Source organism: Pteropus alecto, unplaced genomic scaffold (genome assembly GCF_000325575.1).
Source record: "Pteropus alecto unplaced genomic scaffold, ASM32557v1 scaffold157, whole genome shotgun sequence".
Lineage (NCBI taxonomy): Eukaryota > Metazoa > Chordata > Mammalia > Chiroptera > Pteropodidae > Pteropus > Pteropus alecto.
Genome location: NW_006440626.1, coordinates 1,690,913 through 1,706,227, shown reverse-complemented (window position 1 = coordinate 1,706,227; position 15,315 = coordinate 1,690,913). Strand labels below are relative to the sequence as shown.

The 15,315-nt window shown below is 41.8% G+C and overlaps 1 protein-coding gene and 1 pseudogene across 6 annotated transcripts in view; one reads left to right on the top strand and one right to left on the bottom strand.

Annotated features, from left to right (window-relative positions):
• Positions 1 to 15,315, bottom strand: part of EFCAB6 (EF-hand calcium binding domain 6) — a 183,415-nt gene that overhangs the window by 111,162 nt on the left and 56,938 nt on the right. For all 6 annotated transcript variants that reach the window (XM_025050627.1, XM_025050628.1, XM_025050632.1 and 3 more), the window contains 2 exons: positions 12,444 to 12,568; positions 6,781 to 6,929 (listed from right to left, as the gene is read on the bottom strand). In XM_025050627.1, coding sequence (XP_024906395.1) covers positions 6,781 to 6,929; positions 12,444 to 12,568 — 274 coding nt within the window. The remainder of the gene's footprint in view (positions 1 to 6,780; positions 6,930 to 12,443; positions 12,569 to 15,315) is intronic.
• Positions 1,494 to 1,612, top strand: LOC112484275 (annotated as a pseudogene).

The following is a 15,315-nucleotide window of genomic DNA, read 5'->3' as shown; positions in this document are numbered from 1 at the left end:
ATGGGAAATAGCTTTTAAAGTCTCAAAAATATTATTTGGATCGAGATTTTACGCCTCACTACCAAGCTGTTCGTGTTTTTAACTTAGGCCCTAGCTCTTGTGCATTTAAAACACTAACACAAAGACACCTGTTTTTTTCTTTACTATCCATTCTTAAATTTAATAGTAAGAATAATTTCTCAATGCATTTTGGTAGGCATGAGAGTTTAAATTCTATTTTACTTCCTTCTTTATTCTTTCCTGTATTTTTGCCTTTAAGAAAGCACGTGTTTTTATTTCTTAAATTAAAATGTGGTGAAATGGACTTTTTCTTGTGGTGTACAGTTTTGTGAGTTTTAACACACGCACAAGCGTGCCTCGTTTTACTGCGCTTCACAGACGCTGCGTTTTTACAGATCGGAAGCGAAATGATTCCGACTCACTTTATCGCGATGCTCGCTTTACTGCAGAGGTCTGTCGGGAACCAAACCTGCGGCGTCTCCAAGGCTGCCGGCATGGACCCACGAAAATCACCACGCCCGGGGCACAGAAGAGCCCTGCCACCCTACATGCGTCCCGTGTGCCCCCCTGGATTCGTGCCCGCCCCCAGCTCTGGTCCTGGACACCACTGATCTCGCCTCCTTTCCTGCTGTTTTGCCTTCTCCAGAAGGTCATGTACACAGGACCCTCCACAGTGACCTCCGAGACGGGTCGCCTTCGAGATTCACCGGTGCTGGGTGTGTCGGTTGTTCGCTCCCTTTTATTACTGAGAAACGCTCCATCGTCTGGGTGTGCCGGTTCGTTCACGCGATTGCACCTGAAGCGCACGGCGTCGGCTCCAGCCCGGGCGATTATGAATGGAGCTGCTACACACATTCGTGTACAGGTTATTTAGTGGACGCTTACATCATTTTTCAGATACAAAAGTCATACAGAATTTGTCAATATAATCAGGAACTCATTCTGGTAAGCTAGCAAATATGCTCCACCTAAAGTTAGAAGATGAATTATGGTTTCTCGCGATGCTGTGAATGCACAGGTCGAGGGGAGGTCAGGGAGCTGGCTCCTAGCAATACCAGGTGTCCCAACTGCCCCACTTTCTAGAAGGGGGGATGAGAGGAGAGCAAAGAAAAGGGGAACATCAGCGCTGCCCCAGAGGCCAGGGCGCCCCCAGGGCCACTCCCTGCTGACACTGGTCCCACCTCTAAGTCATTTTTCTTAGGCCAATGCTTTCACTCTCGTAGACAATGACATAATGAGCGGTAAGTCCTCAACAACCAAAGTCTAAATTCAAGAAACGGGTGAAAAACTAACTGCGACAGTGCGGGGAGCGTGATGCTCTCTACGGTCTGGCGGAGTGAAAGGCGGCCTAATGGACCGCTGCGCACAGAGCCCCGCACGGCAGTGTCCAGGCACGGGAGAGATCCAGGTCGGCGGGACAGGGGGGGACACACATTAAACCAAACGCCGATAAGAATTTAAAATATGACAACGCAGACATTCAAAACAATGGGGTCTATGGCCACGCCGCCCTGAACAAGGCCGATCCCATCTGATCTCGGAAGCTGAGCAGGGTCGGGCCTGGTTAGTACTTGGATGGGAGAGCACCTAGGAAGACCAGGTGCTATAGACGTAAAAAATTTTTTAAAAAAAGGATCGTAAGCTGACAAGGTCCTTGCAATCTGTGAGGTCAACCAAGGGTTGCCTCACCTTAAAAAAAAACAATGAGGAAAGAAAGGATTATTTAACAAGTGCGATGGTAAAATAGATTACCTATTTGGATCAAAATATTTTAATTCGGATACCCGCCTCATGTCAGGATGGATTATAAAGTGCTTTGTTTTCAAAAAATACAGAGGGCAAGCAGAGTAGAAAAAGGCTTTTTTCAAGCCTGGGTAAGAATGATAAATTTATAGATTTTTAAGCAACAGAGAACATTCCAAAAGAAGAAGATTAATGTATTTGATTATATTAAAATGTAAACTTAGAAACACAGCGGTATCACGCAACCGACACGGAAACAGCAAGCTGAGAAAAACAGCTGCAACGCCTATGACGGAAATGGTTATCTGTTCATAATTATCGAATTAAAAAAAATTTAACCAAAAGGTGATAAAATTGACTCAAAAAACCATCACGCTGGAAAGAATGCGAAACCGGAACAGCCACACAATGTCGGTGGCAGAATAAGCCATGACTATCTCTCGAGAGAATAATATGACAATCATTACGAAAATTCGCACGGGCCCTCACACCCTGGCCTCGAGTCCAACTTTCAGAAATACCTTCTGAGGAAAGAGCCTGCTGAAGGGCACTGTGCCTCTGGACCCGGCCTCTAACAGCGTCAACGCGCCACCCCCTGCAAAGTCTGTGCACAGCCCCTGCGCTGACCACTGACTGCAAGCGAGCCCCTCCCTAGACCCTCCCCGCCTCTCCCCCTCCCGCCAGCGGGCCTCAAACACGCCCTGCGGGCTGGTCCTGCAGACTGTGGCTCATGTCTGCTCCTGTGGCTCTCCCCGACCGCCCGCCCCGTCACCTCAGGTCTCTATTCAAACCTCACTTTTTCAGAGGGGCCTTTCCAGACCATTCTAGAAAAGTCTGAGCCCCTCCCTGTCACCCTGCATTACAGTCCCTGCTGAGTCTCACCCTGCACACGTCCTCTCATCGCCCACATGCTCGTCCGTCTCCTCCACCAGCAGGCCAAGCTCCTCGAGGGCAGGGAGCGTGTCCTTCTTCTCCCCCAGTGAGCCCCTGGTGTCTAGCACAGGCCTGGCATATCATAAGTGCTCAAGAATCACTCGTTACCTGACTGACTGAACAAATGAGTGAACCAATAAACGTACGCAAAACCCAATCAAACCGGCCCCTTTGGAAATGCAGTTTGCCTTCTCCGGCTGTCCTCGTGGGAAGCGCCTCCGTACCTGTCAGAGGCTCCACCTGGTTCTGTTTCCCCTCTGGAGACGTTTCTGCCTTCCTAGCCGGCATCGAAATGTCAAGGTAAGATTTCCGACTACACAGTGGGTCGGTCACCCCCAACCTCCTGGTCTAGTCACATAGAAATACATCAAATATCTCTACAACTACTGGAATAAATATAACAAAAATCATTTTAACCATAGGGCTGAAGTTGAAGCCAGGAAAGGGAAATGCACGGGTGCTAGAGGCGAGGAGGGGGCCATCTCTAGAGCAGCCGGAACGTGAGCCAGCCCCACACTGTCCTGGCGTCCCTCAGACCTGCACAGAGCGGGGTGCACTAATGGCACCCTGGGGTTCAGCGTGGGCTCTCGGGGGCTGGGGCTTTAATGTCCTTCTGGGGTCAGGAGACCTGGGATTGTCCAAGGCTGTGAGTAGATGTGGCGCAGTCAAAGAAAGTTAGGGAACCAAACAGGTTATAGGAACATGATCAGAACACAGCCCAGGGAGATAAAGCCACGGGAAATATAAGGAGAGTCTAAGAGGCAGGGTAAGTGGACCGAGAAGGTCCAGCACAGCTGTAATCGGAGTTCCAGAAGACCAGCGAGAATGGGGTGGAGCCAGTATTCAAGGAACAATAGCTCAGAATGTTCTGAAATCCATGAAAGACACCCGCCCTCGGAGTCTGGGAAGGTTGAATAAAGACATCTATATCAAGACACATTGTAGAGAAACTGTAAGGTGACAGAAATAAAAAGAAATCTTAGAGGCATTCAGAACATTTCTTGTAAAATCACCTTTTATCGAGCGTTGGCGATTAAGCAGCAGACTCTGAGCCCGCGAGCAGTGTCTTCAAGGCGCTAAGGAAAACTCACTCTCAAACACGGATTCTATTTCCTGCCAAATCTTTATTAAAGACCAGGTAGAAATAGACATGTTTGAAGACAAAGGCCGAATTTGCACCCACCGGACCTCACGTAAAGGTCCACTGAAGGGTGTACTTCGGGAAATTGAATTCAGAACAAAGGAGTGAGACTTACTAAGCCATGATGAGCAAACTGCCCGGGGCCACAGGAAAACCCAAACCAGCACGGAGCGTTGTCAAAAAGAAGAAAAATGACTAATTCAGGTACTGTAGAAATAAGGCAGGATAGAAACACTAGGCAACGGTAATGTGTAAGTTGAAAGTGCTTGTTTTATTCAGGATGATAGAAATATTAACTTTAGGCTTTATAAGCTTACGACACGTTAAAATTTTAAGGGTAACCTCTGTTAAGAAAAGAAATAAAATATTTAAGTCTTAGAATCGTGGAGGGAGAAAAAGTGATAAGGAAAACTCAGAACCAAACAGAGAAAGAAAAAAAAGAAGGAGCTGGGCAAATCACGGAGAATACAAAATAAAGGGGTAAAAAAAATTCCAAACGCCCATCACAATAAATGGAAACGGACAAAAACTTCACTGTTAAAAAGGCAAAGATGTTTGTTTGGGGTTTTTTAAAATACAGATAAATGCTATTTTACAAGAAACACACCCAGAACATGACAACCAAAGAGTGACAGTCAAAGGTTGGGAAAACATATATCTGACAAATACTAATAAAAAGAAAATTGTTATGGGTGTTTTAATATCAGATAAGGTAGATCATAAAAGTCAGAAGGATAAAAAGGTAACTATATAATTATAAAAGAAACGGTTGACCAGGAAGATACGACAGATCGTCCAGATCTGTGCCAGGGGACATGCCTAGTTTATAACTCACAATATTCGCATGTGGACATTCACCTTGCTGTGTTCTTAGCCTCCACGGCTCGCTCTGTGCGCCTGTCAGTGTGCACAGCCACTACCTGGTAAGCCGCCCTGGCGTGGGGCAGTTCGTTGGTATTTCTGCATTCTAAGCACCTCCCACCATGACTGGCAGAGAAAAAGCACTCATTCAATGTACGTCCATTACACTTATAATTTGGAAGGCTATGAAGCCGATATGAAGAATGTCTGCAATGTGCTTTCCTATTTAAAAAGCACAATATAAAACTGTAGGTGCGCTTGGATTACAGCTACGTAAAAATTATACGTGTATTTGGCTACAAAGCTACGAAGAGAATATAGAAAAATGAAAACAGTGAATCTGTATCTAAGGTGCATGGCGACTTTTTGTTTTTGATTTTTCTTATTGCTATTAAATTATTACTTATATAATTTTGAAAATGAAATGAAAAGAAATGGCTATATAACTTTTACTGATGCAAGAAAGTAATTCCTAAAAATATTTCACTGTGTACAGGCAGGAAAGCGAAGCCGTTCTCTAAGCCATGGAAATATTTACTCGGCCATGTGGCAGTACAGTGACTCTCCGGGTGCCTGGGGCACTGAGGCAAGAAAGGGAGGCGGTGGGAAGCGGCCCGGCTGGTCTAGCTTCACACTGCTTTTCCCCTTGCTCCTCTCACGCCTCTTCTTTCTAGGTAGGAGTTTCATAGGACGATCTTCCCATTAGCCTCAACCCTACTTCCCCCGAGAAAAGGTTCTCTCGAGTTACCTGGGCAGAAACCAGGGAAGTTAAAGGCGGTGTTCCTTACCTAGAGTTTGGTCTACATGTACCATTTCCAACTGAAAAGAAACAGGGGTCTTTGGAGAACTGGTTTATTCCGGGCCAGGGGCGAGAGGCGCACCAGAAGAGCCTGGTGCGCTGTGTCGCACCGGAAAGCAAGACGGCCATCGGAGACTACGAGGTCCCATCGAAGGGCTCAGGAGCCCACTCGGAAAGGCGCCCACAGGCCCAAATGAGACAAGTTGCGTATCAACGAGAATAACCGCTGGAATGAATTAAAACGTGTCAAATATGTTTATATTCGTGAGTTCGTAATAATATTTCTTAAGAAAAGTCACTCGTTGCTCATTTTTGGAGGATGCTAGGAAACCAACTCACTATTGTGAAAAGCAGTAATAGCGACGGGAAAGAACAGAGATCTCCTGCTTTTCTTATGCTGACGCTGCCTCGCCATCGCCAGAGGTGGAGAGGGGACTTTTCATTACAGAAAGATTCCCACCAGAAGAAGAAATGACAGATGCGGACTATCACCACTCTACCATTTCCAGAGAATAAGCGGGTATCAGTACCATCGACGTGGCTGCTAACATCACGAAAAGAGGAACAGCCAGTCCACACATGCTCGCCGCCCCTATGAAGTATTGTTGCCCCCGAATTGAACATGGGCCCGTATATCTATCAGTTAGGAGGAGGGGGTTAGGGGGGAGACAGGAGAACACGTTAAATGTCACTGTGTGTTGCAATCGGTCAGACTGATATTGTAAGAAACTCAACATAACAAATAATCCAGACTTCTACAAACGCCGCGCAGGGGAAATAATTAACAAGTGGAGAAGGACCCTAGAGATGAAAAAGGAACTGTGGTAAATCAGTCAATTGAAATGGACAGACCTTATGTGGATCCTGACTCAAATAAATTATAAAAGAAAATATGATACAATCAGTTGAATTTGAACCCTTGACCGGATATTTACCATATTGATAATTCCATTGGGTATGAAAATGGTATTTTCACCCTGTTTTTAAAAAGAGTTCTTATCTTTTAGAGACACACAGTGAGATCTTTGCAATGAAATATGATGTCTGGTATTTGCTTCAAAAGTATGTGGGGACGAGGAAAAAGGGGCGGGGCCACATACCAGGTGCTCGCTCGTGACAGCGTCGGAGCTGGGTCCTGGGGAGCCTACTGCATTCGCTCTCTGCATCTCTTTACTTTCGCATGTGTTAAAATTTCAATCGTGAAAAAAGTCCAAAACATTAATAAAAAATAAATGAAGCTGTTCCTTATTCTCGTGGTTGACGTTTGGGAAGAAAAATGACAAAGAAATGACGGGACGCTCACCTTTTCATTAACTGGATAAAAATTCTTCGCGGTAACCGGTATACAAAGGTGTCGAGGACGATCTTGAGGTAATTCAAAGATATGCACCCACATTTGGAGGGGTCCCCCGCACTCAGGGCTTTCTCGACCCTCTCATAGGACTTCGAAAGCTGCAACAAATTAAAAGTAGTGTTACATTCACAGAAGTCAGCTTCATGGAGCTATTCGACCATTTTATTTTTACTGAAACCTCTTCACACTTTCCTCTCCAAAAATTGATCAAAAAGGTTATGATGGCACGTAGCGAACTTCAAATGTTTAATTGATGAGCTCACTACAAAACAGCATCCCCAGTTACAGCTACTCAACTGACAAGGCAGCTGAGTTTCCCGGGGAAAAACAGCACATATAATATAGCTCCACCTCAAATTTCAGAGCTAAAAATACTCTGTGGATCTGCCAGTTTGATACATCTTTCTTAATATACTTTCAAACCATCTCCCTACTGTGAGCCACCCTGTTTCTCATGATTAAGTCAGGTCAATCAAACAAAAAAAGCGGGCGACATTTTATTAAAACTAGAAGCAGCTTTCATAGTAAGGGAAATTATTGATAAAGGATTGCATAAACAGTACACATCGGACATTTCTTTAATTCTTTTTTTTTTTTTTAATGAGGAATTCTTACAAAGAAGCAGGGTGAATGAGCTTTGCTTGTGGGACTTCTAAAATGCAGTAAAGTAGGTTAACCACTGATTTTTATATGACTCATAAAAATACTATGAAGATGGGCTTTATTTCCAAAGGTTTTCCTGCTGCTTATTACTGAGTAACAACAATACTCTCCAATACTTACAACCCTCTTTGCTTTATCTGATTCAGTTTTCCTTGCTGACTGGGATAAGAAGATAAACAAAATAGCCACCAACTTGGTCTAAAAGGTGACTTTTTTAAAAAGCTACTGGAACATGGAAATAGATGTACAAGAGTCTCTATCCACAAAAGGAATAAGAAGCAGATTCATTAAAATTTCCTTAGAGTATACAAGAATATTGGAAATCTATGAGGAAAATCTTTGAAAATATTTGGAGACTCACAGAGCTTACGCTTCTTAGGAAGTTGTGCAAAATTAACCCCAAAGATGGCTAAATTTGCCCATCTCTCTTCCAGGAATGTGGGGTGCCTGGGAAAGACTCCTGAGGAGGGAAACCACAGCCACGTGTGGAGCAGGGCCTCGGTGTGCTTGCTGCATCAACGAAATCCACAGTTAACGTCTTCATGGCATTTGGTCTCCAGTAAGGTTTGTTTCAGAGAGGGTTTCTGACATAAATTAATTCTTTGGGCTGTTCTGAACCCAGACCTCGGCTCACCTTCAGACGGGCACCTCTGTCCTGGACACTGGAAAGGCTGTTTGAGTCTGGACTGAGCTGTCAGCCTCTCGCACTGGTGTCATCTCTCTTCTTTTCTTTCTTTCTTTTCTTTCTTTTCTTTTCTTTCTTTTCTTTCTTTTCTTCCTTCCTTCCTTCCTCCTTCCCTCCCTCCCTCTCTCTTTCTTTCTTTTTTTAAAGAGCAGGGAATGAAACAGAAGCGTCATCTTGGCGACAAGTATAACCTTTTAGGAGTTGTCATTGTTATTGTTTATAATGGAACGGGAGATCAAAATGCAAGCGCTTCAGCAAAGTATCTAAAAGGACATGATGACGCCACGTTTTTTTACATGGTGTTCCCCAAACTCCCATCGTGATCATATAAACATATATCATAGTCTCACAAAAATGGGATCATACTATTCTTTCATATTTGATGAATGCTTTCTTCATTTAACAGTCTGCATTAAGTTTCTTTCCACAAGAACTGGGATATACTCTTAAATGACGTATGGCATGTCATCATATTATTGTGGACAAGTGAAAGGTAAACTTTATTTCCACGTTTACACATTTGATTGTTACGTTTCCCTACTCTCCGATCTAAATGAGGTCCCCTTTGTCATTCTCTCGTAACACCCCGTCCCCTTCTGTCGTACAACTCAAGAAAAACTGTCTTTATGCATGTGCGTGTTCGTCTGACATCTCTCTCCCTGATGTGCAGTCACGCACTCTCCATGAAGGGAGAGACGGTGTCTGTTTTCTTCACTGAGAATTGTCTACAAAGAAGTATGATTTGGCATGCGGTAGGCACTCGTTAAATATTTCCTAAAAATGGATTTTTTTTTTTTTTTTTACCAATCATGTTCTAAAGAAAGGTTGAGAAATGGAAAGCGCTGCTCGACACATCAGTAAAAAGAGAAATGAAAATTAAAATCATAGCTGAGATGCCATCTCGCTTGCCTCAGACTGGTAAAGATTTTAAATCCTAACAATATCATGTCGGTGAGTACGTAGGACAACAAGAATTCTCACATGCTTCCGGTGAGAGTGTACATTGGTATTTTGAAAAGCAGTCTGACACTGCCAATTAAAGCTGAGGCGTGTGTTCCCTACAACCTAACAAGTAATTCCACTCCTAAGTGTAATTCCTGGAGAACCTTTGCACAGGCACCAGAAGATATGTACACACGCACCCACTTAACGGTTTACACCACGAAACAGAAAGCAGTTCAAACATTCATCCATAGGAGAGTGTATAATTTGTGTTTATTTAGATGATGGGAAACTGTACAGCAGTGAAAATGATAATATAGCTATATCTATAATGTAGGTGAATCACATCCTAAGCATAGAGTGAAAACAAATGGCTTTGCAACTATGCAAACATACTACAAAAAAGACAGACACAAACAAACAACAAGCAAAAGCCAAAGAACCCAATCTGTAAGGAAACATAATACAAAAAAATATAAACACATCACCTGCAAAGGTTTCATTTCATTAAAAGGAACTAAATAAAAAACATGAATTCATTAAAAGAAAAGCTTGCAGACAAGATGAGAAAACGATAAAAGATATGAGAATGAATATTTCAAAGCCAAGAAAATAGAAAACAAAAATAACATCATTATCGGAATGAAAAAACAAATTAGAAACAGCAATAAGAGACAAGGCTGAAATTAAAAGTAATGGTAAAGGAATGGCTAGAAAGAATCTCAATGAAGGCAGAGGAAGGAGACAAAATGATTAAAGCAATCCGAGAGGAGCTGCCAGCTATCGAGGATGGACAAAGATGGTCCAATACAAGGATAACTGGGAATACCGCTGAAAGGAGGAAAGACGGAAGAAAGATGGGGTTGGGGTGGAAGGAGAGAAGGATGGAGGCAGGGAGAAGATTTTAGTGAAACGACAAAGGCAAAATTTTTCCTGAAATGAAAGAACTGAATCTGTACGGCAAAAGCACACACTGTGCTCCAGGACGCTTGGACAAAATGCTCCGTGCCAAGGTGGCTTCGTTTTGCTTTTTAATTTCAAGAAAAAACACTTTAGGTATCTGGGTTGGGGGAAAAAAAATCATCTACACGAGGGAAAAGAATCAGTTGGCTTCAGGCTTCTCCCCAAGAACACCCAATGCCAGAAGACAACAGAAAAACACAACATTTTGAGAAAAAAAAAAGTATGATGAATGAAATTATACTCAGCCAAGTTGTTGTCCTAGTAAAAAAGCAAAAGGGAGATAGTCTCGAATATGAAAAAACAAAGGGAAAAGCACCCGTGAGCCTTCCTTAAGGAAATTACTTGACAATGAAATCAACTAACTGGGAATAAATCAAAATAAAGAACTCGAAGGGATAAGCACAGAAGCACAGCGATGCGCGGGCGATCCACAGTCCACGCAAAATGACAGCGAAGGCGAATGACGCGCGGGGTTGTGGTCACAGGACAGAAGGTAAATAGTATGAACTCTGACTAAGAACAAAATACACACAGCAAAAATTGTGAGGTGAGAGGGAGGAGTAGAAAAAAATGACCGAAGTGCCAGCCGCCTTGAGTGTCCAAGCAGGGAGCCAGCCCGCACTGTCCGTCCTGAGACGTCCTTCGACAACGCCATAATTTGTCCAACTCCTAATGGCTTTCTTAATCTCTTTCCTTGTCTCATAGTCTCTTTTGAGACTAACGTCTCTTGTGGTAATGAAACATCTATCCATAGTTCATAAATATCTCTAGCTTCGTTTGAGGACTTTGGGCTTTCCACTTGGCTCCGGGACTTACTGGCAAGGTCGCCTCGGGCAGCCCGCTAGACCTGTCTGTGCCTCGGTTTCCTCACCTTGCGTCTGGGATGGTAGCAGTGCCACGGAGACTGAACAGAACACCTGGGAGGCGCTTACGACACTGCCTGGCACGTAGGCAGCCCCAGGAAATGGTTATTATGAGGGTGACGATGATGTGTTCTTCTGGTAAATTCAAAGAAATTTAAATTAAATATGCCTATTTGTTTAAAAAAAAAAGAGCATGATTCTCTTCTTATAAAATTATGTCTATAGATCCACCCACCCACCGATGCAGCCATCCTTCCATATAAATGAATAAAGACAGGCCTAGAATTATGTTCACTAAATGTCTTTCATTATTTCTGGATGGTAGATTTTGAGTAATTTATTACTTCCTTCTTTATACTTTTCAGAATTGCTTACTTTTTTTGTAATGGTCATGTTTTTATGAAAACAAGAAATGCATCAACAACAAGAAAAAATAAGGTTTACCAATTGACTAAGACTATATTAAGTGCTCACTTCTCCTATGCCCTGATCAACACTGGCTTTTGTTCATTTTTTCCTCATTGACAATTTTCTACTGAAAATTTTATATTAATAATTTGTAAAAGTTCTATGTATGTTAGGAACCGTTATTATTTACCTGTTGTTTATGTGGCACATATTTTGCCAAGTTTATTATTTGTTTATATAGTTTCGCTGTACAAAAGCTTTTTCATTTTAATGTAGTCTAATTTATCAATCTTTTTCCTATAGTTTTGAGGCTTTAATTCATCCTTAAAAGTCTAAATTTCAAGATTAAAATTTTTTCACCCACACTGCATATTTTCAAATTTAAATACATGATGCATATAGAATTTATTTTGGTGTGAAGAGTGGAAGGTTACAAGCTCCTGCCCACAAAATGGCTGGCTAGTGAATTATCCATTAAAAGTCACTGAACTTGCCACTCCCTGCCCCACCACACCTTACTGAAACGCCTCACATCAAATGCTACATTCGCATTTAAAGATTGGTTCATTATCCAACAATTGTTTTGAATCAATTTGAATGTCCATCGCTGTACCAGTGCTATATTGTCTTAATTACTATACCTTTATAAATTATTTTACATGTGATAGGAAAAGTCCTCTATTATAACTTTTCAAAAGAAAATACATGTATCTCTCCATCCAGATGTAGGGAGAGCAGGCATTTATTAGTGAATCTTCCAATCCAAGAACTAGAAAAGACCTGTTTATTTATTCAAGTTTTCCTTTATTTTACTTAAGTTGTATCATGTCTTTACATAAGCCTCAAATATTTCTGGTAAGATTTAGTATGTGAGTAGCGTGAAGGCGGTACTTAGAGTCACTCTCCCCTCACCGTTGCTATTACTGACGAATCACTAGTAGGAGATGGGGGAAGTCTCAGGGTGTGGTGAGGCGGGGGTAGGATCAAAGCTAATTTTAGAAATAACTCCAGACCTACTGGCTTTCCACAGATGTCAGTTTTCTCTGTCCACATTTTGGATAATCCTGGAATCAGGAAAACCTTCTCACCTCTTGGCAAAAGGTCCTCTCAATTTCATCCAAGGAGAAGTCTTTCCAAACACTGTCGGATGAATCAGAACTGGAGAGGTGCTCCCTCCTGAAATTCTTGACTTGTAGATTCTCCCATGAGACCTCTATTAAAACCAAAGAGCTTTAGTTTATTAATATTTTCAAAGTGGATTTAAATATTATGTTTCCTCTACATCATAACCTGTCTGGCAAAAACTGAGACTTGAACAAACCAAAAACATGATGAACTATGTAATAAATGGTATTGAAGTAATTGGATGAACGTTTTAGAAAAAAAAAAAATTAATCTACTTGCTATCTTATTCTAGGATAAACCTTAGAGTAAAATGTATACTAAAGTAGAATAATAAAACCATAAAAGTGGTAGAAGAAAATTAAGATGAATATTACATAAATATACCATCTTTGTATGAGAAGTCCTTTCTAAGGAACACAATAGAGTCAGAAATCATTGAAATAATGACTAGGTCTGACAATATAAATTTTTACTTTGTTTGGTAAAAAAAACACCAAACCATACAAATAACAATGAAAGAAAAATGAGTGGGAAAAACTATTGTAATATGCATAAGAAATACAGTTAATAGCCATCATATATGAGTACTCTCATGACTCAATAAGATAAATATAAATACCCAATAGAATAATAGATTAAGGTTATAAACAGGTAATTCACATAAAAAGGATTTAAAAATCCAACAAATATATGAAAAACTGCTCAAACTCATTGGTGATTTAAAAAGTGTAATTAAAACAAGTTAACATTTTTTTCCACTTGTCATATAGGCAAGGATGAAAGGGGATGATGAAGAAATAAATCAGTTCTATCTCGTGTATAGAAAACCTGGTACTTGAAGAGTCTTAAGTCTCCTTCGAGAACTTTATACTAAAGGAATAAAAGGACCACTCAACAAATGCACATGGGTAAGGATGCATTGTTTAAAAGACAAAAAAAAGACAATTTAACTATTCATTAATAGAGGATTGGTTTTATAAATTATGGTTCACTGAGCCCATGAAATACTACACAGATATTAAAAACAAAGGTGCCTATCTAAATTAATAGATGTGGAATTTTTTTCTTTGATATATTGTTTCATGATTGAAAGAAAAGACGACTAGCATGATTTAATTTTCATTTTAATGCTTATTTTGTGTATTTGCCTATCCATCCATCCATCCATCCATGTATCAGAAACAAAATCTAGGAGGATAATACACCAAAAAGAAGACAGTGGTAGGATTACAAGGGATTGTTATTTTGTGTTTATGTGTTTTCTGGTTTTTTTTTTTTTTTTTTTTGCAACAACCATGTATTGCTTTTATAATAAAAGAGAATAAAATAAATCTAAAATATAGCCATTTTCTTTCTCAAAGCCGACTGCAAAGAATCACAAATGGTTTCCCAGATTTATTTCCTAAAATGTCTGTAAATAAGCTTCACTCAAATTAAGCACACTTACAACTACTCAGCTGCAGTGAACAAACTGCCATCATCTGGAATTCCATTTCTTATCTAAAAAAAAAAAAAGAAGAAAAAGAAAAGGAAAAAGCCTCCCGCAGTAGACCCTCTGGCTACATAATAAAGTAAAAAGCCAGTCCTCAGAAGGCGGTCTGGAACTCTGGGGCCTCAGTGGACCGAGCTTTTGAAACATGGGCTCTGGGAACATGGAAGCTGCCCCCTCACTGAGAGGTGAGGAAGCCAAGCCAGGAGCCAGGATCGAACTTGGCCAGCCACACAGAGGTTCCTGGCCACAGCTTTCTGACAGTGTGTCCTCTGCTTCCTCCGCTCTGGGGGGCACTGGTGCGCTAATGACATCCACAGCAACACGCGGGCCCTGGAGGCTGGAGGGCTGGCTAAGGCGTGAGGCCGGCCCCCAGGAGCTCCCTGTGCAGGAACTCCCGCAGCCCCGGCCGCTGTAAGGGCCTGGCGACAGAGCTCCGTGACACCACGGCTGATGCCTTCTCCCTCGTCACAGTCATGCCAGGTTTCACTCTTCGGTGCAGCTGAGTGATGCCTGCCACTTTCCGATACTCCTTGCGTCTCCTCTGAAGGATACCTGCTGAGCCGGAATGAGCTAGGGCAGAAATCCAAGCTTAAGCGGCTACCTCGGCCTGCTGTGAGCACAGCTAAAAGGGAATGACCCTCAGGATCATTTCTGTGTGTGCCCAAATGGATGCTGCTTGATAAGCGAGACGATGACGGCTTATGAAGAGTGTAAATGTAGCAAAAACAGAAATATGTACAATTGAGAAAACATTGCTCTCTATCTAGACATTTGTAGATAACGGGTCGCAGCAAATGCCTGTACTAGAGACACCCTTACAGAGGTAAGAACAACAGCAAACTCGCAAACAGCTCTGGGTGATTAGTCCTGGCAATATCACATTTCCCCCATACATTAGAAAATTTCGTCCTAATCATTCCTAATTCATAGAAAATAGAAAAGTAGGAGTTCATATTAGAAATAGAAATGTACACAAAGAGGTACGTGGAATCAGGCACTCACTTATAAAAGTGAACTTTTGGAACAAAGGCGAGTGACATATATTTTAAAATTAAAGCTCTCAAGAATATCTCCCCCCAAATTCTAAGACCATCACACAGAAAACAAATACTATCAAAACACGAGTAAGTAAACATTTCAATCTAGAAACATTAGAAACAGTATAGAATGTATTTATCTGCCCACGGGCATCGAGGCTGGAGTGCCAAGGAGAGCATTTCTCAGTGGGAGCTCCAAGTCCCTTAAAACTCAGAAACTTTGAAACAGTATAAGGGTGAGGAGTGTCGACTCTGGAAACCCACTGCCTGGGTTCAATGACCGGCTCTGCAACCTTCAGTTAATAG